Source organism: Cricetulus griseus (assembly GCF_003668045.3).
Source record: "Cricetulus griseus strain 17A/GY chromosome 1 unlocalized genomic scaffold, alternate assembly CriGri-PICRH-1.0 chr1_0, whole genome shotgun sequence".
Lineage (NCBI taxonomy): Eukaryota > Metazoa > Chordata > Mammalia > Rodentia > Cricetidae > Cricetulus > Cricetulus griseus.
Window position 1 is genome coordinate 163499049 of NW_023276806.1, and position 23144 is coordinate 163522192.

Genomic DNA, 23144 nt, shown 5'->3' on the forward strand with positions numbered 1-23144 from the left:
AAGGGGTTATGGAATCTCATGCTAGACTGGCAAGTGTTGAAACTAGAGAGCATTTGTGGAGATAAGACACTATTTTACTATGCTGTTCTTAACATATACCAGTTATTCTTTAAATGTTGTCTTGCCTTGCTACCATTTTCCTTACTGATCAACCAGTCTTGGACTAAGAAGAAATTTTCATTTCTCCAAATGTATAAAATGAAGGAAATACTCACTATGTATCAAAAACAAATCTTAAGGATCTAATTCCAAAAAGTATTACATGGAAAAGAGCTGCCTGTGTAAATTGAGAGAGTGCACTGAACATTTGTGTTTTCTAGGAGACTGGAAACTAATTTTGAGTTTCATAAAGAAATATGTTTGCAGTCAATTTTTCCAAAATTGATTTTAATTTACTAGTGATTTAAACAACAGGGTCCTTGCAGGGACATGCTAGTTTATAAATTACTGCATGCAGGAGAAACTTCAGTAAGTCTTCCATATGAACCTTTACAGGACATGTATGATCTTCACCATCTCTATATCACGGATAACAGCTTGGACCACATTCCTCTGCCACTTCCAGAAAGTCTACAGGCCCTTCACCTCCAGGTAGGTTTATAATGATGAGGTGAACCTGAAAACTCCAGTGAGAACAATCACAAACAGAAGGGAACCATCACTAATAAATTTATCTGTCATGACATATTGACATGTGGATCATTTTTTCTGCTTCTATTTCTCCACACATTCATCCCATCAGCTAATTAAGTATTTGCACCTCATGGAGCTATCTATTCTACTAAATTGCTGGTAATTCAGTCTTTATTTTTATTATTTGGATAACAGAGATTTTTCTTTAAATCAGAAGCTTCACCTAGTGAAAAAATACACAAGGATAAACAAAGGCAAGACAAAAATCTAGCTTGATATATAGTCTTCAGAAAAACCTGTCAATTTTATTTTCTTCTAAATATCAGATTCTATGTTGAATTCACTATAGTCCAAAGGCATTCATATGTCCTGAAAAATGGCAATTCTTCAATACTTCAGTTTTAAAAACTGCATTTTTATAGTCTTTTTTTTAAAAGACAACACACACTCTTGAAAGTTTATGTTGTTTCTACTCCCGTTGAATGACATTTTATTTTTAGAGGAATAAATGGAAAAACATTTTCAAAAATGCTATGATCTAATAGTTACTAAATATATTTCATTGTCATACATATGATAACAATGTGCTCAGTAAAACATTTTTTTAGTTGTTGAAACAATTAGAGATAATTTGCTTCTTACTCACATGAAAATAACTTGCTTTATAACTATAATAAGCTTACTCAGTATTTTCTAATATTTGGTGGGATAAACAAATAGGAAAACATTCATTATTTGCTGAAGTACAATCTATTATGAGAAGGTATTTTACTTTGCACATAGTAATCTCTGGGTCCAATGATTTTTCTCTGTGCATTATGTTAATATTTACCTCTGTATGCTTCTTATTTCTTGTTATGCTTAGCATTTCCATACTTTTGTTGTATTTCTGTAAATACCTTATATCTTGATACTGCCTCTTGCATTTTTCTGACTATATGCTTTTCTTAATATATTAAGAGCTCTTACAAACAATCCCAAATAATGGAAAAGAAGAACATGTCATGACTCATTATCCTAAAGTTAATTTTATCCAAATAACAAAATTAGACTTAGACAAAGCTATCAACAGATGAGAAAACTGTAGATCAATTCATGTTATGCACATAATGTAGAATGCATGCAACAAACCAAATCTACTAACAGATGAGAAAACTGTAGATCAATTCATGTTATGCACATAATGTAGAATGCATGCAACAAACCAAATCTACTAACATGTATAAGTGTGACATACCATTAGAAAGTAGTATTTATTTCAAGACTAAAATAATAGTTTAATCATTATCATTGAAATGACATAAATATGCTATAACAGAATAAAACTACATGATTATTTAAATAGATACAAAAATGTAGTCAACAAAGCTCAATATCTCTTTAATAATAAATATCTGAAGAAACAAAAGCTAAAAAATCCTCAACCCAATAAAGAATATGTATTCCAAACCCCAGAAAGTTAGTATTTACTGAAGAAACACATAATACTTCCTTGATAAGCTCAGAAAGAAGATAGGGACTGTTTAGTTGTAGTATCTTATTAATATTATGTTCTGATGAGGAAAACAGAAAAATTAAATTTAACTGATAATGAACATAGAGATAACAAAAAAGTAGGTTTTCTTATTTCACTTTCAAATGACAAGATCTTGTATACATAAAATCTCAAGGAATTCATTAAAAGCTACCACAACTCAAAAGTAAGTTCAGCAATATGACAAGTTGTAAGATAATTGTGTCAATGTTAGTTATACTTCTTATATATTAGCCATAATTGTCTTGAAAAACTATATTAAGAAATTATTTTAACTATTTATCATCTATGTATTACTATCATCTATCACTGTCATCTATTATCCATCAATCTAATATCATCTATTTATCTATGTATCGTGCATCAATCTATCCTCTATTTATCATCTATCTGTCCTTTTATTCATCTGTCTATACATTGGCCATTGTATGTATGTGTGTATGTATGCATCCATCTATCTATCTGTCTATCTATCTATCTATCTATCTATCTATCTATCTATCTATCTATCTATCTATCTATCTAATCTATCTGGTCTTTGGCACAGAGACTTACTATGTAGCCTTTGTTATTATCCTGGAATTGCTTATATGTAATACACTGACCTTGAATGTGTCAAAGTCTCATGCCTTTGTCTCCACAGAGCACAAATTTTAGTTGAGCACTATCACACACAACAAAACTATTCTCTTTAAAAAAGTCACATATCTTAAATACATAGAATACATTTAGCAAATTGATGATAACCATTGTGCAATGGCCCCTGCAATACTGGGTTGAACAAGTAGAAAGTTCTAGATAAAGTATGAATACCCTAGTAACACAGATCAGAAAACAGTGTTATAAGGATTCACATGCTTCCCAGACTCATTTACAAGTTTTTTTCCTCCATTTTATTTAAATTAGAAACAAGATTGTTTTATATGTCAATCCCAGTTCCCACTCCCTCGCCTCCTTTTCTGCCCCCCACTAACACCCTACCTATCCCATACCCTTTCTGCTCCCTAGGGAGTGTGAGGCCTTCCCTGGGGGGTTCTTCAGAGTCTTCCTTATTCTATGGGATAGGGCCTAGACCCTCCCTCATGTGTCTAGGCTATGTGAAATGGGCTCCCAAAGTGCATTCCTATGCTAGGGATAAGTACTGATTTACTACAAGAGGCCCCACTACAAGAGGCCCCATAGATTTCTGAGGCCTCCTCACTGACACCCACATTCATGGGACTGAATCAGTTCCATGCTGGTTTCCCAGTGATCAGTCTGGGGGCCAAGAGCTCCCCCTTGTTCAGGTCAGCTGTTTCATTGGGTTTCACCAGCCTGGTCTGGACCACTTTGCTCATCACTCCTCTTTCTCTGCAACTGGATTCCAGTTCAGTTCAGTGTTTAACTGTGCCTATCTGTTTCTACTTCCATCAGCTGCTGAATGAAGGCTCTAGGATGGCATATAAGTTACTCATAAATTTCATTATCAGGGTAGGGCATTTAAGGTAGCCTCTCCACTGTCGCTTAGATGGTTAGTTCGTGTCATCCTTGTAGATCTCTGGACATTTCCCTAGTGCCTGATTTTGCTTTAAACTTATACTGGCTCCCTCTTTGATGATATCTCTTATTTTGCTCTCCTCAATTCTTCCCCCTATACAACCTTCCTGATCCCTCATGTCCTGCTCACCCCTCCTCTTCTTCCCTTCACATTCTCCAAGCTCCCTCGCCCCTCCCCCCATGCTCCCAATTTGCTCAGGGGATCTTGACCCTTTCTCCCTCTCCAGGGGACCACATATGTCTCTCTTGGAGTCCTCCTTGTTTCCTAGCTTCTCTAGTGGTATGGATTGTAGGCTTATAATCCTTTGCTCTATGTCTAAAATCCATATATGAGTGAGTGCCTACCATGTTTGCCTTTTTGTGACTGGGTTATATCACTCAAGATGGTTTCTTCTAGTGCCATCCATTTGCCTGCAAATTTCAAGATTCTGTTTTTTTTTTTTTTTTTTTCTGCTGAGTAGTACTCCACTGTGTAAATGAACCACATTTTCTCTATCCATTCTTCAGTTGAGGGGAATCTAGGTTGCTTTCAGGTTCTGGCTATTACAAATAATGCTGCTATGAACATAGTTGAACAGATGTCCTTGTTGTATTAATGTGCTTCTTTTGGGTATTGCTGGATCTTGGGGTAAACTGATTCCCATTTTCCTGAGGAATTACCATACTGATTTCCAAAGTAGCTGTAGCAAATTATATAAGGAGCCCTTGGCATGGCCTAAGAGTACAGCACTGTAACAGACTATAAGATGAACATATCTCTGTATTAATCCATATTATTATAAAACCCATAATCTGTAATATTATATTACATAATATCTTAAGATCAACTGTATCATTGCAAACTGACAATAATCACCTCTACATTGAGCTAATACTCATACCTAAAACTATTTGTCAGCTTTCAAGGAAATGTGTGTTCTGTTGTTTCGGGTGTAGAAATATTGTAGCTACTTGAAAAATGCACCAAGAGTTCCTCCAATTACAAAATCTTTGAATTACAAGTCAAAGATTTTATATCTGCTTATATGGTTAAGAGACAGCAATCATATATCTCCATATAAAACTTGCACACAAATACTCATGAAACCAATTTTCACAAAAGCCCATAAAACATTGCTTTAATTGAACATGCATGGGCAATTATCTCTGAAGAAAGGTATGAAGTCCTTTGTTTATATGTGTTCAAAAGTAGTATAACTGGATCTTAAGGTAGATTTATTCCAGCTTCCCTAGGAGCATAGTGACCTACAGGTTTGCAATCCCACCCAGGAAGGCTGCTGAGTTTTGCATTCTACTGCTTTTTTGATAGTGTTTATTGGCTACAGAAGTCTGCTGTTAGAGACTTTCAAGTCTTTTATCTATAAAATCATACCACCTACAAATATGGATGTTTTGAATTTTCCTTTCTTATTTTTATGCCCCTAATCTCTTCAGTGTCTTATCCCTCTAGGTAAGACTTCAAGAACCATATTGAATATATTAAATAGGTAGATAGAATGGACAACCTTGTTTCAGATTTTAGTGAAAATGCTTTGAATGTCTGTTCATTTATGATGATGTTGGCTGTGGGCTTGCCTGTTTATGTTGAGGTATGTCCATTCCCCACTTCCCACCCCCCATCCCTGTCTTCCCTGACTTTTCATCATGACGGGATGTTGGATTTTGCCAAAGGCTTTTTTTTTGCATCTAATGAGTTGACCATGTGGTTTTTGTCTTTTATTCTGCTGATGTGATGGATTACCGTTATTGATTTATGTATCTGTTATCCCTGAATCTCCAGGATAAAGCCAACTTGATCATGGTGGATGATCTTTTTGATATATTCTTAAATTCAGTTTGCAAGTATTTTATTTAGACTTTTGTAAAGTATATTGGTTTCTATAATTTCCTTCCTTCCTTTTCTCCCTCCTTTCCTCCCTGCTTACCTGCTTTCTGTCTACACCCCCTATTGATAAATCTCACGGTATATCCCTGTCTTCCCTGGAACTAGCTATGTAGACCAAGCTGACTTCAAACGCATAGATAGCCACCTGCCTCTGCCTCGTGAGTGCTGGGATTAGAGGCATGCATCATCATGCCTAGTTGCACTTTCCTTTACAGAGATGCCACTTGCATAGATGTATCATGTGCTTTATTATCCCCAAACATAGGTCTCCATACCAACCAATAAGCTTCACACTGTGTATCTTATCTTGTAAACTCCAGAGACACCTGCAATTATGTCAAATGCTAAAATGATTTATTTTACACATGCTGCCATATTATCAGGTAACTCTTTCTAAGGGTCACCTTTAGAGGTGTCTGTTCTTTGTCCTTCTGGTACACTTCAAATTTCAAAAGAAGTCTGTTCTGTGCACATTCCCTGATGGAAATCTAGCACTATGGCCTTCCTTTTGGACTGGTGTGGTGACCGTCAGGTGGTCTCTCTGCACTCATGGGTTCCACTCTCCTGTGTAACAACTTGTGTGATATCTTGAAAGCTGAACTGAATGCGGCATCTCTGTGAGGAAAAGAAGTTAATTCGAATATGAATGTCTCAGTGTCTGTATGTGTTTCCTGTGTTTCTTCTTTGGATCTTTTTACCCCTATTTGTTTTGGCTTATTCTTGTTTTTTATTATTATTTTTAGACAGCTATTTGTTTTCTAACAAGAGAGAGAAAGGAAGAGCGTGGATTTGAGTAGGCAGGGAAGTGGTGAGGTTCTTGCATAAGTTGGGGGAGGGGAAACTGTAATCAGCATATATTGTCTGAAGCAAAATCCATTTTCAATGAAAGCAAACAAACAATAAAAAACATTGCTTTATTGGGTAACAATCCACTCTTGCATGAACAGATGAGTAGATTAATGAATATAAATACATTTAGTGCAAAACTCTCAGTTACTAGAAAATAAGAAACACTATCATATACTATAACCTACATGGTTTTTTAAGACACCACACTAAGTAAACAAATCTCTTAAGCTAACTTGAAATCTCTGCTTCCTCTTTCTTCCAGTATTCATTATTTTTGGAAATGTTCATTGTTTTCAGAAGACAACACTTTATAATTCCACATATGTAAAATGCTCAGAATATCGAAATTATAAAAACAGAAAGCATGTCAATAGCTGTCTATCACGAGGGGGAGAAAGAAGAAAAGTATATCTCCCTAACATCTGCTTCCTTAGTCTCTTACTACACTTCAGCCAGGTTGAGTTGAATGTTAATTGTGCAGAAGGAGCTCCACGCAGATGCTTGGGACTTTGTGTTTGCTTTCTCTCTTCCCTGAATGTTCTCTTGGCTCTTCCAGGCCCATGTCTTCTTGCTACACCACATTTTCTTCAAAGTTTTCATCAGTTTTAGAATCACTCTTTCTCAGTAATCTTCCTCACCTATTTATATTTCCCATGTACTCCTTACAGGTTAGAATATATTTAGTTAATTAATTCATTCCTATGCCACAAACAATGCTTGGTGTATAATAACCATATACCAAATAGTCTTGACTGATGGAAAAAAATAGAATTAAAAGAGGTGACTCAAAATGTACTAGTTTCATTCAATACTTTGAAGTGTGTTAAGTCTTATCATTTTCCTTTGTCTTTTTTAGAACAACAACATTCTGGAAATGCATGAGGATACTTTCTGTAATGTTAAAAATTTAACTTATGTTCGTAAGGCATTAGAAGATATTCGACTGGATGGAAACCCCATTAACCTCAGCAAAACTCCTCAAGCATACATGTGTCTACCTCGTTTGCCCATTGGAAGTTTCGTCTAATGTTAGAATATTAGGCAAATGTCAGAATTGTGATGCTTTTTTTAGCCAAGTGACTCATAGCTGTCTTCAGAAACAAACTCAGTATATTTCAGATGAGTTAAAAAGGTGGTATAACTATATAAAACAATAAGCTAAGGGTGTTAAGATAAAATAAGAGTTTAATAATTTAACTAAACATGAATTAGTTATAAATTTATAAATATGTAGACAGTAAATGAAATGACAACAATATTTCAGCTACTCTTACAAATCACATACAATTTGAAATTTTAGTTTATATCAAATTCAATATGTAAGAAAGAAAACATTTGAAATGAATACTTTAGATATGTTGATAAGATGTATACATTTTAGTTAAACTTTCTATTCCTTGTTTTTACTGATATATGTTTCCCACCTAATTCATTTAAGAGCACAAAGGAAATAATAAATGTGTTTGAAAACTGCATGATTGTGCGAGACAGTATTTCTTATAATCATAGTGTGCAGTTTACTAATGTCATCTATCATCTTTAAGACCTATCAACTCATTTTATACCCTTTATTACCTGAGTAGCTACCTGTATTTATCTACCTTTGAAAATAATATATGAAAAGTGCAACATGTTGGTGCTGTGATAACAACACTAATGATGAGCAAAAAGAAAACTTTATAAGGAGAATGGGTTTGTTGAAATCTTTGAAAATGAATAGTAATGTAAGTACATGGTTAAAAACTGAAATAATAGAAAATTTTTGCTTTCAGTTACAAAACTCCAAGTTCCAGTCACTGATCTTATATAACTCCATAAACATTTTCTCCCAGAAAAAATTAAAAAAATACTCCTTATATAGAAATATATGTCTGCAAATGTGATGTGTGTTTGTATATGCCTAGTATCATTACATAAACATTCATTTTTTTCAGTGCAAAATATACTAAGTATTCTGAAACTTGCTTATATAATTTCAACATAGTCCCTAAAGATATTTCCACATGAATATAGCCCCTGGCATTCTGAGATATTGTCTTCTATTCCATGGACATTCAAATGTTACATTTATATCAAGACTGTAAAAAACACCCCCCATGCTTGAGCTTAAATACCTATATACTTGAGAGTATCTCTATGGATGAAGTCATAGAATTAGGATTCTGGGTAAAATACTATTTAAGTACTTAATAAGTGTTATGAAATTTCCATAAAAGATACTAAACAAATTTTGTTCAGCCTTGAGCAGGATGGAGGTTTGGCATTGTTGCTGCACCTAGGGTTGAGTGCCGCTATCACTTATTCTCATTTTGACCGGTTATATATCTCTGTATTAACCTCTGTCTGCTGCAAGAGAAGGTTCTCTGATAAAACCTGAGAGCTACACCAATCTATAGGTATAAAAAGAAGTATTTAGGAGGCAACTTGATACTGTGTGCACTTAACAAAACAACAGTAGGTTCTCCTCTAGACTCCTCAAATACATTACAATAATTACATTTCCCCATGCTCGATATCCTTTATACACCCAATATCCATAGACAATAAAACTATTACTCAAATTGTGGAGCAGTTTTTCTAATGAGTCTCATCCTTTGGACTTTAAGTATTGTTCGACCAGATTTCAAAGTATTGTCCTAGTTAGTGTCAGATCTCAACTTGACACAACCTAGAGTCATATGAGGGAATCAGATCAGATTGACCTATGGCTGTGTCTGTGAGAGGTTTTCTTGAGATGTATAATTGATGTGGGAAAACCCCGCCTATTTTAGGCAGCATAATTCCTAGGCAGGTGGGTTCGAATGATATATATATATATATATATATATATATATATATATATATATCAGCTGAGCCAGTGAGTCAAGGAGTAAGAAGCCTTCCTCCATGCTTGCTGCCTCCAGTTTCCTTCCTTGAGTTCCTCTACTGAGCACACATTTTCTCAGTGTTATTATTCCTCTCTACTTTCTTAGTTCCCTGAAACTCCTGAGGTATTGCAGGATTAATACCATTTTCAAAAGGTGATAGTGAATGATACTCTACGCATGACACTATTATAAATGCATTGTCTTGAAAGGAAGAGAAACACTCTCTTTGTACTTATCATAAAATTAAGTTTCTTTTTGTAGTTTAAAATGACTTAGTGTTTCATAGATAGGAAGACCCATACCTCACAGATTTGTAAATTATCTGTATATTTTCACCAATTCCCAAGGTAAAGGAATAAGTAATTTCCCCCAAGCTCTCTCACTCCTTCACATATGATCACCTCTCTTTTCATTAACTATATACATTTGAGTAAACATATAGTTACAACCTATTGAGTCCACTTAGTGTTACTTGCATTTATGTTTTTTGGGCTGACCACTTGGTACTAGATAATCCAATGAGGGGGATTTTCATTGGAGAAAGACTGATTCTCCCTCTCTCAAGTTAATTTTCTACATCTCTTTTTCTGAGGTTGGGACCCCACGAGATTTCCCCAATCTATGCAGCGGATTCAACTGGTGTTAGAATTATTCTGGTCTTGTGTATGTAGCTATCCTCTAGAGATTTCCTTTGTAGAACTTCCCTGTCTTTTGTGGGAGACTCAATCTTGCAGCATACTTCCTAGGCCTATGGCTCTTAAAATCTTTCCACTCCATCTTCAGTGTTCCTTGACCTTTAAGTGTAAGGGTTGTATTGCACATGTATCACTTTGGGATGGGTACCCCAGAGTAAATTGTTTGTTTCATTTTGATTGGCTGTGGCTTTCTGTAAAGGCCTCCATTTGCTCAAATCAACAAAAACAAAACAAAACAAAACCTACCAACCTTCTTTGATTCTGAGTTACAAGTATACTCACTTCTTAGCTGTGGGCATAAGAATAAGTATTTAAATTGCAATTAGAAATTATACTGATTTAGATAAGTCAATAGAAAGATTTTCTCTAAGACCCATGCCCTCACTGGCCATAGTTAGTTGATTAGTTTCTAGTATCAGACATTATTTCCCTTCTGTTAAGTGCATCTTATGTCTAATTAGATAGATGTTGGGTATTGACAAGTTATAAATGTCACTATTGCATTTTTAGGGATATATTGCCATGTTTGCCTTTATTGTGGGTTACAAGAGCCACAGTTGGGTAGGACCATTGCTTTCCTTTCTTTGCAGCTTATATAGCACCTTCCAGTACTAAGAAATTAATTCTCAGGGATGAGTTTGTGAGTCAGCTCTAGCAAAAATTCTCTGAATTATGTCTGAATTATGTGGTGTCTGCAGCAACTGGGACCTATGTTGAACTCTTGGGAAGCAACCAATGGTAAAAGCAATAGTCTCTAATGTTTTGTGGGTCTCTTGGTCTCCCCTGACCAACAACTGGATGGAAGTTTCTTATGCTTGGTATTGGGATTTTTTTAGTCTGTGGCTCTTTGGAGAGCATTATAACCTCAAGAGATTTAACTCTCTCTCTCTCTCTCTCTCTCTCTCTCTCTCTCTCTCTCTCTCTGACTGTGTGTGTGTGTGTGTGTGTGTGTGTGTGTGATATTTTAGGTACATATAAAATATGATTCTCTATGTCTGTTTCAAACATCTTTAGTGTTATTTATCTCTCCTGTCTCCTTCTTCTGTATTCTTTTCCTTCCCCCTTCCCAATTAAAGCCACCCCATGCCCATTTTTCTAGTCCCCCTACATAATTATATGTATCCAAACAATTAAAATGTATTTTTATTAGATCATTGAGTTTCATACATGGTTTTGATCACTTCTGCCCACTCTCCCTCCCTGAAAATCATTAACTTATTAACCTTCATATTCAAATAACTTTGTGTGTGTTTTTTAATCCTTCAAGACCAGTATCTGCTGCTCAAATATTATTGGGTATGTGGTCTGCACTGAAGAGTGATAAACTTGCCCAAGGGTTACAGGCTTTAAAAAAATTGGTATTACTTGTTTGTATGAACTTCTTTTTTAATTAAAACTTTTTTCATTTTATGTACCAACCACAGTTTCCCCTCTCCCCCCACCTCCCTCAACCTACTCCCCAATCCACTCCTCAGAAAAGGTAAGGCCTCTTGTGGAGAGTCCACAAAGCCTGGCACAGTCAGTTGATACAGGACCAAGACCATCACCCCTGAGAGGGACATAATGATTGCCCTGGGAAAGGGAAACAGATGAAATCCCATGGGTAAACTGAGGGTGGAGGGGTGGCAAGGTGGGGGAGGGGGAAAGGAACATGAGGTTACACTCTTAAAGAATACACTCTGCCTTTGCTTCTCCACACAGCTAACAACTGCCAAAAGCTCTATGGCTTGGGGGTATATCGTTTGCCTGACTCTTCTCATTCTGGGATTTGGTCTGGCATGGGTTAATACAGTTTCTGGTTTTTTTTTGTTTGTTTGTTTGGTTTTGGTTTTGTTTTTGGTTTTTGGAGACAGGATTTCTTTGTGTAGATTTGCAGCCTATTCTGGAACTCACTCTGCAGAACAGGCTGGGCTCGAACTCACAGAGATCTGCCTGCCTCTGCCTCCCCAGTGCTGGGATTAAAGGATTTTGCCACCACCGCCCAGCATTAACACAGGTTTTGAACAAGCTGTTGTAAACACTGTGAGTTCATATGTGTAATAACCCTGCTATGTACGAAGATAATATTTTCTAGTAGTCTTTCCTTCTTTCCTTCTTTTCCTTCTTTCCTTCCTTCCTTCCTTCCTTCCTTCCTTCCTTCCTTCTCTTACATTCTTCCAGCCCCCCTTCTTCAGTCATTCCTGAGCCTTAAGATACAGGTTGGTTTTGCTTTGTTCAGATTGTGACTATTCCTTGATTTTCCCTCTTGAAGTAACAAAGTATTTAAATAATTTTTGATTTTGAAAGGAGACCACAGTTGAAAGACATTTTTTAAAAGACTTTGAGTTTTTAAAAAGTCTGAATATTTTAAAGAGACGGAAATTTTAAGTGTTTGAAATTTTAAAGGCCATTGGACATTTAAAATTTAGAATGTTTATAATGTAATGTTGATATTAACATATGATCTTGGAAATGAACAATAAAAGAAAGATTTGTGGCTTAACAGTAATGTATCCCTGAGTCTAGTTGACAGAGGGGTCAACTGTCCTGGCTAGTTCCATGTCAACTTGACACAAGCTAGAGCTATCTGAGAGAAGGGAACCTGAATTAAGAAAATGCCTCCTTAAGATTGGGCTGTAGCATTTCGCCACCGACTGACCTGGAACTAGGTGAGTGAGTTTCTGCCTGCTCCCGACCCCAGGCCAGAACACCCCGACCACCCCCATCCCCCCACCCCCGCCTGTGCCTGCGGGCTTGGGCCAGACACCCCCAGGCAGGGAGGAGCTCCCAGCGCCACAAATCTGCTAGCAGCCCATTCTTCCATTCCGCCTAACGACCGAGGAACTAGGAACTAGTGAGGAGACTACCAGGAGCGTCGAGATCATCTAGAGTTGTGGACATTGAATTCCTAGCCCCCACACACCACTAGGCCACAAGAGGAGATAGAGAGAACCCACCTGCACCCACTAAAAGAAGATATGGGGAGAAGACAGAATAAGATTTCACTCAACAACAGAAAGACCAATAGACACCACCAGAATCTAGGGACTCCACTCCAGCAAGAGCTGAAAAGCCCAACACAGAGCATGAAGATGAGATGGACCTCAAAAATTATCTCAGCAAGTTGATAGAGACCTTTAAAGAGGAAACAAGAAAATCCCTTAAAGAAATAGAAGAGAAAGCAAACAAAAAATTAAATGAATTGGAGGAAAAGACAAACCAAAAAATTCAAGAAACAAATAAATCTCTTAAAGAATCTAAAGAAAGCCAAGAAAAAACATCCAAGCAAGTGAAGGAAGCTCTTGAAATAGTTCAAAGCATGAAAGCTGAACCCACTGCACACACTCAAAGAAACACACAGAATGCCACCATGTTCGCACACTCGCGACACCGCGCTCTCGGATCACACTCGCATCAGGAACTAAAGATGTAAGTATATCCAACAGGATTCAAGAAATGGAAAAGAGAATCTCAGCTACTGAAGACTCGCTAGAGGATATACATTCATCAACCAAAGAGAACCTCAAGTCCAACAAAACCTTAACACAAAATATCCAGGAAATATGGGACACCGTAAAAAGGCCAAACCTAAGAATAGTAGGTATAGAAGAAGGTGAAGAAACACTGCTCAAAGGTACAGAAAACATATTCAACAAAATCATAGAAGAAAACTTCCCCAACCTACAGAAGGATATGCCTATGAAAATACAAGAAGCTTACAGGACACCAAACTGACTGGACCACAAAAAGAATAATAATAATAATCACATAATAATCAAAACACCAAATCTACAGAGTAAAGAGAAAATATTAAGAGCAGCAAAGGAAAAAGGCCAAGTAACATATAAAGGCAAACCAATCAGAATCACACCTGACTTCTCAATGGAAACTCTGAAAGCCAGAAGGTCTTGGATAGATACCCTACAAGCACTAAGGGAGCATGGATGTCAACCCAGACTACTGTACCCAGCAAAACTTTCAATCACTATAGATGGAGAAAACAAGATATTCCACGACAAAAACAGATTTAAACAATACATATCAACAAATCCAGCACTACAGAAGGCTCTGGAAGGAAAATTCCAAACCAACGAACATAACTACACTCACAAAAACACTGGTAGTTAAGATTTCACCAAACACAAAAAGAAACAGGAGGGCAAAATCCACACGCAATGATACCACCAACAATAAATCCAAAACAAAGAAGAACCAATGAACAATGGACATTAATATCCCTAAATGTCAATGGTCTTAACTTACCCATAAAAAGATATAGGCTAACAGAATGGATACAAAGACAGAATCCATCCTTCTGCTGTTTACAAGAAACACACCTCAACTTCAAAGACAGGCGATACCTCAGAGTAAAAGGATGGGAAAAAATTTTCCAATCAAATGGGCTCAAGAAACAAGCTGGGGTAGCAATCCTAATATCTAACAAATTAGACTAAACTGAAAGAAATTAAAAGAGATAAAGAAGGGCATTTCATACTCATCACAGGAAAAGTCCATCAAGATGAAGTCTCAATCCTGAACATCTATGCCCCTAATACGAAAGCACCCACTTTTGTAAAAGAAACATTACTAAAGCTCAAACCACACATAAAACCACACACACTTATAGTAGGAGACTTCAACACCCCCCTTACACCATTGGACAGAACTACTAGACAGAAACTTAACAAAGAAACAAAGGATCTGAAAGAAGTTATGACACAACTGGGTTTAACAGATATCTATAGAACATTCCATCCAAACACAAAAGAATATACCTTCTTCTCAGCGCCACATGGAACCTTCTCAAAAATTGACCACATAGTTGGCAGCAAAGCAAACCTCCACAGGTACAAAAGTATTGAAATAACCCCCTGTATCTTATCAGACCACCATGCATTAAAGCTAGAATTCAACAGCAATACGAATTGCAGAAAACCTACATTTGTGTGGAAAATGAATAACTCCCAATTGCACCATTCCTGGGTTGAGGAAGAAATAAAAAAAGAAATTAAAGACTTCCTAGAATTTAATGAGAATGTAGACACAACATACCCAAACTTATGGGACACCCTGAAAGCAGTGCTAAGAGGGAAGTTCATAGCACTAAGTGCTCACATGAAGAAACTGGAGGAAAGTCACATTAGAGAATTGACAGAACAACTAAAAGCTTTAGAGCAAGAAGAAGCAAACACACCAAGGAGGAGTAGACGCCAGGAAATAATCAACCTGAGAGCCGAAATCAACAAAGTAGAAACTAGGAAAACAGTACAAAGAATCAATGAAACAAAGAGTTGGTTCTTTGAGAAGATCAATAAGATAGACAAACCTCTAGCCAAACTAACCAAAAGGCAGAGAGAGAGCATGCTAATTAACAAAATCAGAAATGAAAAGGGAGATATAACAATGGACACTGAGGAAATCCAGAGAATCTTTAGGTCATACTTTGAAAACCTGTATTCCACAAAATTGGAAAATCTAAAGGAAATGGACAACTTTCTGGATAAATATCACTTACCAAAATTAAATCAAGATCAGATAAACAGTTTAAATCGAACTATAACCCCTAATGAGATAGAAGCAGTAATCAAAAGCCTCCCAACCAAAAAAAGCCCAGGGCCAGATGGCTTCACTGCAGAATTCTACCAGAAATTCAAACAAGAGCTAATTCCAGTACTCCTCAAACTGTTCCACACAATAGAAGCAGATGGGATATTACCAAACTCTTTCTACGAGGCTACAATCACTTTGATACCCAAGCCACACAAAGATAGGACTAAGAAAGAGAACTACAGACCGATATCCCTCATGAACATCGATGCTAAAATACTCAATAAAATATTGGCCAACCGAATCCAAGAACATATCAGAAAAATCATCCACCATGATCAAGTAGGCTTCATCCCAGGGATGCAAGGATGGTTCAACATACGAAAATCCATCAATGTAATCCACTATATAAACAAACTGAAAAAGAAAAACCACATGATCATCTCACTAGATGCTGAAAAAGCCTTTGACAAAATCCAACATCCCTTCATGATAAAGATCTTGGAGAGAACAGGAATAACAGGAACATATCTAAACATGATCAACGCAATATACACCAAACCAAGAGAGGAAACTCAAAGCATTTCCTCTAAAATCAGGAACAAGACAAGGCTGTCCACTCTCTCCATATCTCTTCAATATCGTACTTGAAGTTCTGGCTAAAGCAATAAGACAAGAAAAGGGGATCAAAGGGATACAAATTGGAAAGGATGAAGTAAAACTTTCACTATTTGCAGACGACATGATAGTCTACATTAGTGACCCGAAAAACTCTACCAGGGAACTCCTACGGCTGATAAACACCTTCAGCAAGGTAGCAGGATACAAAATTAACTCAAAAAAATCAGTAGCCCTACTATATACAGATGATAAATCCAATGAGAAAGAAATCAGGGAAACATCACCTTTCACAATATCCACAAGCAACATAAAATATCTTGGGGTAACACTAACCAAAAAAGTAAAAGATCTGTACAATAAGAACTTTGAGACTTTAAAGAAAGAAATTAAAGAAGATACCAGAAAATGGAAAGATCTCCCATGCTCTTGGATAGGTAGAATTAACATAGTAAAAATGGCAATCCTGCCAAAAGCAATCTACAGATTCAATGCAATCCCCATCAAAATCCCAACACAGTTTTTCACAGACATTGAAAGAACAATACTCAACTTTATATGGAAAAATAAAAAGCCCAGGATAGCCAAAACAACTCTTTACAATAAAGGATCTTCTGGAGGCATCACCATCCCCGACTTCAAGCTCTACTATAGAGCCATAGTTCTGAAAACAGCTTGGTATTGGCACAAAAATAGACTGATAGACCAATGGAATCGAATTGAAAACCCTGATATCGACCCACGCACCTATGGATACCTTATTTTTGACAAAGGTGCTAAATCTATACAATGGAAAAAAGATAGCATCTTCAACAAATGGTGCTGGTACAATTGGATTCGGACATGCAGAAAATTACAGATAGATCCATACCTGTCACCATGCACAAAACTTAAGTGCAAATGGATCAAAGATCTCAGCATAAATCCAGCCACACTGAATCTTCTAGAAGAGAAAGTGGGAACTATCCTTGAACAAATTGGCACAGGAGACCACTTCCTGAACATTACGCCAGTAGCACAGACACTGAGGTCTGCAATTAATAAATGGGACCTCCTGAAACTGAGAAGCTTCTGCAAGGCAAAGGAAACAGTCAGTAGGATAAAACGACCACCCACAGAATGGGAAAAGATCTTCACCGATCCCACATCTGACAGAGGACTGATTTCCAAAATATATAAGGAGCTCAAGAAGCTAGCCACCAAAACACCAAACAATGAAATTAAAAAGTGGGGTGCAGAACTAAATAGGGAATTCTCAACAGAGGAATCTGAAATGGCTGAAAGACACTTAACAAAGTGCTCAAAATCATTGGCCATCAGAGAAATGCAACTCAAAACAACTCTGAGATACCATCTCACGCCTGTCAGAATGGCTAAAATAAAAAATACCAATGACAATCTATGCTGGAGAGGATGTGGAGAAAAAGGAACACTCCTCCATTGCTGGTGGGAGTGCGAACTTGTAAGACCACTCTGGAAATCAGTATGGCGGTTGCTCAGAAAAATGGGAATCAGTCTACCTCAAGATCCAGCCATTCCTCTCTTGGGTATATACCCAAATAGGGCATGTACTTACAACAAGGACATATGTTCAACCATGTTCATAGCAGCATTGTTTGTAATAGCCAGAACCTGGAAGCAACCTAGATGCCCCTCAACTGAAGAATGGATTGAGAAAATGTGGCACATCTATACAATGGAGTACTACTCAGCAGAAAAAAGCAACGGAATCATGAAATTCGCAGGCAAATGGATGGAACTAGAGGAAACCATTCTGAGTGAGGTAACCCAGTCTCAAAAAGACAAACATGGTATGTACTCACTGATATATGAATTTTAGACATAGAGCAAAAGATTACCAGTATATAATGCTCTTCACCAAAGAAACTAGGAAACATGAAGGACTCTAAGGGATAAATGGTCCCCAGGAATGGAAGTGGCATGAACTCCCGAACTAATTGGGGGCATGAGGGTGGGGGGGAAAGGAGCTGCTACAATAAGAGCAAGAGAAGAGGAGAAGAGGAGAGGAAACGGAGGGGCAGAAACATTGAGTTGGGGGAAGAATAGAGGAAAGAGAGCAAGATGAGAGATACGATATCAGAGGGAGCCACTATAGGCCTGAGAAGGGATCTGGAACCAGGGAGATCTCCAGAGACCTACAAGGATGACACGATCTGACAATCCAGGCAGCAGTGGAGAGGATAACCTAAAAACCCTCCCCCTAAAATGAGATTGTTGACTTCTCTTTATGCCATCCTAGAGCCCTCATCCAGTGGCCGATGGAAACAGAGACAGACATCCACAGATATACAATGAGCCGAAATCGGGAATTTAGTTGAAGAGAGGGAGGAATGAAGAACGAAGGAGTCTGTACCAGGGTGAAGAAACCCGCAGGAATAGTTGACCTGAACAAGGGAGAGCACATCGACCCCAGATGCTGTCCAGGAGGCCTGTACAAGACTGATCCAGACTCCTGAACATGGATGTCAATAAGGAGGCCTCTGCACTCCAGGGAGCCTCTGGTGGTGGATTAGTATTTTTCCCTGGTGCAAGAAGGGACTTTGAGAGCCCATCCCATATGAAGGGTTACACTCTGGCCCTGGACACATGGGGAAGGGCCCAGGACCAGCATAGGAAGACTTGGTGGACTTTGCAGAGCCCCCGTTGAGGGCCCTACCCTGCCTGGGGAGTGGTGGGTGGATGGGGTGGGGGTGGGCTGGGGGTGGGGGAGGAAGTTTGGGGGTGAGGGGAGGGAGAGGGAGAAGGGACTTGAAATAAGCTTGTTCCCTAACTAGATCTAATAATAAAATAAAAATAAAAAAAAGATTGGGCTGTAAACAAGCCTATAAGGCATTATCTTAATTAGTGATTGATGCAGAAGGGCCTAGCCCATTGTGTGTGGTGCCATCCTTGGGCTAGTAGTCCTGGGTTCTTCAAGAAAGCCCAAACTGAGCAAACTGTGATAGCAAGCCAGTGAGTGGCAATCCTTCATAGCCTCTGCCTCAGCTCTTACCTACCAGTGAGTTCCTGTCCTAACTTCCTTCAATGATGGACTAATTCGTGGAAGGTTAAGCCAGATTAACCCTTTCAACTCCAACTTGCCTTTGTGAAAAGGGAGAACTATGTGACAGGGTCCCACTAGAGAACTACAGGTAACTAATGAGTGCCGGGAGGGGGAGAATTAGCCTGTCCCAGGGATGAGCCCTCTTATTGGTTTACCAATACAATATGTGCTTTCAGCCTTGAAACCACACACACACAAACCAAAAATTGATTCATCATGAATATATATATATATATATATATATATATATATATATATATATATGGGGGTGCATGTATTCATTCACTGTGTGCATGTGTGCATAAGAATAATAATCAAAAGGGCTATTGATTTGAGAGTGGGGATGTCATACAGGGTTTTGAGAGGGGGTACAAAGAAAGAACTGGAAGGAGAAAAGGGGAAAGAGGACACAATTATCTTATAATTTAAAAGGTATATATTTTTAAATAAGGCATTTGTGACTCTCTCTGTTTATTCTGAATAAAGACTAATGCTGACTGAGTTTTGAATGAACCACTACTGCCACCAAGTGTTAGGATTTCAGCACACAGATACATGTTTTCAATTGAAAATGTAGCATAAAGCATGACAACCTATGTCACTGTATAGCATCACAAAATTGTCCAAATAAAGTGAGTACTAGTGAAGACATAAAATATATTTTACTGGATTTTCTTATTATGCTTATTAAGCAAAGTATAAGATGACCAGCAATGATTTTATTTCCACAAATGCCATGACTATAATTATGGCAACAGACAGACAGACAGACAGACAGACAGACAGACAGACAGAAAGACAGACAGACAGACACACACACACACACACACACACACACACACACACACCATGCAAGACATGTTTTTCTTTCTTAATATAGAACATTTCAAATTTTTATTTTATAATTTATAGAACCATCTTGCTATTGAGCAGAAAATGTGATAACATAAATTTCAAATGAATTATATTATAATCATATTTATGCTTTATGTCTACAATAAGTGAAATGTTGGTGACTATTTTTTTCAGATTTTTTTATTTGAATTAGAAACAAGATTGTTTTACATGACAATCCCAGTTCCTTTATCCCTCCCTTCCTCCCATACCACCCCTCCCCAACTAAAACCCTACCTATCACATATCCTTTCTGCTCCCCCTGGATGGTGATGCCTTCCAAAAGTGTCATCAGAGTCTATCATATCCTTTGGGATAGGGCCTAGGCCCACCCCAATGTGTCTTGCCTCAGAGAGTATTTCTCTATGTGGAATGGGCTCCCAAAGTCCACACCTATGCTAGGGATAAGTACTGAACTACTACAGGAGGTCCTATAGATCTCTGAGGTTTCCTCAATGAAATCCATGTTCCTGGGGTCTGGATCAGTCCCATTGCTGGTATCCCAGCTATCAGTCTGGGGAGCAAGAGTTACCCAATGTTCAGGTCAGTTGTTTCTGTGGGTTTCACCAGAATGGTCTGGACCCCTTTGCTCTTCACCTGTCCTTCTCTGCATCTGGATTCCAGTTCAGTTCAGTGATAAGCTGCTGGATGAGGGCTATCCGGTGGCATATAAGTCAGTCATCAATCTCATTATCAGGGGAGGGCATTTAAGGTAGCCTCTCCTCTGTTGCTAGGATTGTTAGCTGGTATCATCTTTGTAGATCTCCAGACATTTCCCTAGTGCCTGATTTCTCTGTAAACCTAAAATGTCTCCCTCCATTATGGTATCTCCATTCTTGTTATCTTCTATTCTTCCCCTGACTCAACCTTTCTGCTCCCTCATGTCCTCTGCATCCCTCCTCTTCTTCCATTCTCATTCTCCTAGCTCCCTCCCATCTTCCCGTGCTCTGAATTTGCTCAGGGGATCATGACCCTTTCCCCTTCTCCAGGGAACCATGTATTTCTCTCTTAGGGTCCTCCTTGTTTACTAGCTTCTCTGGTAGTGTGGATTGTAGGCTGGTATTCCTTTACTCTATGTCTAAAATCTACATATGAGTGAGTACATATCATGTTTGTCTTTTTGTGATTGGGTTACCTCACTCAGAATGGTTTCTTCTAGTTCCATCCATTTGCCTGCAAATTTCAAGATTCCATTGTTTTTTCTGCTGAGTAGTACTCCATTGTGTAAATGTATCACATTTTTCTCTATCCATTCTTTGGTTGAGAGGTATCTAGGCTTCTTCTAGTTTCTGGCTATTACAAATAGTGTTGCTTTATGAACATCGTTGAACAGATGTACTTGTTGTATGAATGTGCTTCTTTTGGGTATATGTCTAAGAGTGGAATTGCTGGATCTTGTGGTAGACTGATTCCCATTTTCCTGAGGAACTGTCATACTGATTTCCAAAGTGGCTGTACAAGTAGGCACTCCGACCAGCAGTGGAGAAGTGTTCCCCTTTCTCCACATCCTCTCCAGCATAAACTGTCATTGGTGTTTTTGATTTTGGCCATTCTGATAGGAGTAAGATGGTATCTCAGAGTTGTTTTGTTTTGCTCTTCCCTGATGGCTAAGGATGTTGAACACTTTCTTATGAGTCTTTCAGCCATTTCTAGGAAGAACTAAAGCGATTCTGTTTATTGGTTTAATATTTGAGAAACTCTATATAGTTGCAAGTAACTAACATTGGTTCCCAGGGTCTTGCAAATGGCCTTGAGTTATGACAGTAACTTCCAGTTAACAGATAAATGACAGTATCTTCAGCCACAGTCACAAAGAAGTGAATTTTGCCAATAACAAATGATCTTGTCATTGGGTTTTCTCAAATTGGTTTCTCCAGAGGCAATCTAAAGTTGTCATTTCTTTTCTGCTTATGTCAATCCTTAGTAAAGAGAAGGACTATAGCATTTCTGGGATCCTAACAATTAGAAATTGACATATAAACTCATGTTGCTTTAAGCAACCTCATTTGTCATGATTTGGTTATACAAAGACAGAAAACTAAAACAATATATGGACATCACAAATATATCATTGTTGTAAGTCTGAATCAGATTATTACATTTATAATGTTCATAAATGAAGTACAAATGTCTTTTTCTAATCCCCATTATGCTCCTGACTTTAATGTTTATTGTATCAGTAAATCACCTTGTGCTATAGTCACATTCCTCTTCCAATATATAGAAAAGCTTATATTATTGTCCCAAATTTAGAAAAATCTGAAAACCTAGAGGCTAGAGAGGTGATTCAGTGGGTAAGAGTGTTGATTCTTCTTCCAGAGGACCACAGTTCAGCATCTAGTACTTATGTGGTTTAGCTCAGAGTAGCCTGCAATTCTAGATCCAGATGATTCAACACCTTCTACTGACTTCTGCAGGCACCTGCTCATATGTGTCATATACTCACATATGCTTACAGTAAAGTAGATGTAATAAAATAATGAATTCAGAAAAAGAAAATATTAAAGCATGAATTACAATATGCTGCTTTCTTAAGAAGAGGGCAAACATTACTCACTCAATATGTTTTGGTAGACAATACAACTAGTAAAAATATGCTGATACTATTTGACTAACAGTCACATCAACTGATCAAAAACTGATGAGTGTAAATTATTGGTAAAATGATACATGTCTTTAAATTTAGAAAATGTGGATTTTACTATGGTAATGTATATATCTTACATATATATTTAAATAGTATATATTATTTATATTTATTTATATATTATATTATTTATATATTTCCTTTTTTACATTTAAAAATCATACTGAGTCCCTTAAGAAACAGATCTTGGCTAGCACTGTGCCATTTTGAGTTAATGGTAACAATGTCTGCCAAGCTTATTAGTGTGTAGCTAGAAGAGGATCCTTGGAGGGTAAAAGAGTCATCACTGCATTTTGAGTCAAGTAGGCTGCCTCAAGCAAGCTATTGAACAAGTGGAATTGAAGGATATCTGTGGAATATGCCTTTTACACTGACCGTAGCAGGCTGCAGTATTTT

At 37.6% G+C, this 23144-nt stretch overlaps 1 protein-coding gene across 2 annotated transcripts in view; it reads left to right on the forward strand.

The window, feature by feature from the left end:
• The window catches only part of Epyc (epiphycan), a 33713-nt gene extending 25706 nt beyond the window's left edge, over positions 1 to 8007 (forward strand). The window contains exons 6-7 of one of the 2 annotated variants that reach the window (XM_035451528.1): positions 496 to 591; positions 7294 to 8006. In XM_035451528.1, coding sequence (XP_035307419.1) covers positions 496 to 591; positions 7294 to 7464 — 267 coding nt within the window. In that variant the 3' untranslated portion in view covers positions 7465 to 8006. Of the gene's footprint in view, positions 1 to 495; positions 592 to 7293 lie in introns of both variants that reach the window. The other variant, XM_027394113.2, reaches the window with a different exon arrangement.
• Positions 8008 to 23144: the final 15137 nt, after the last annotated feature.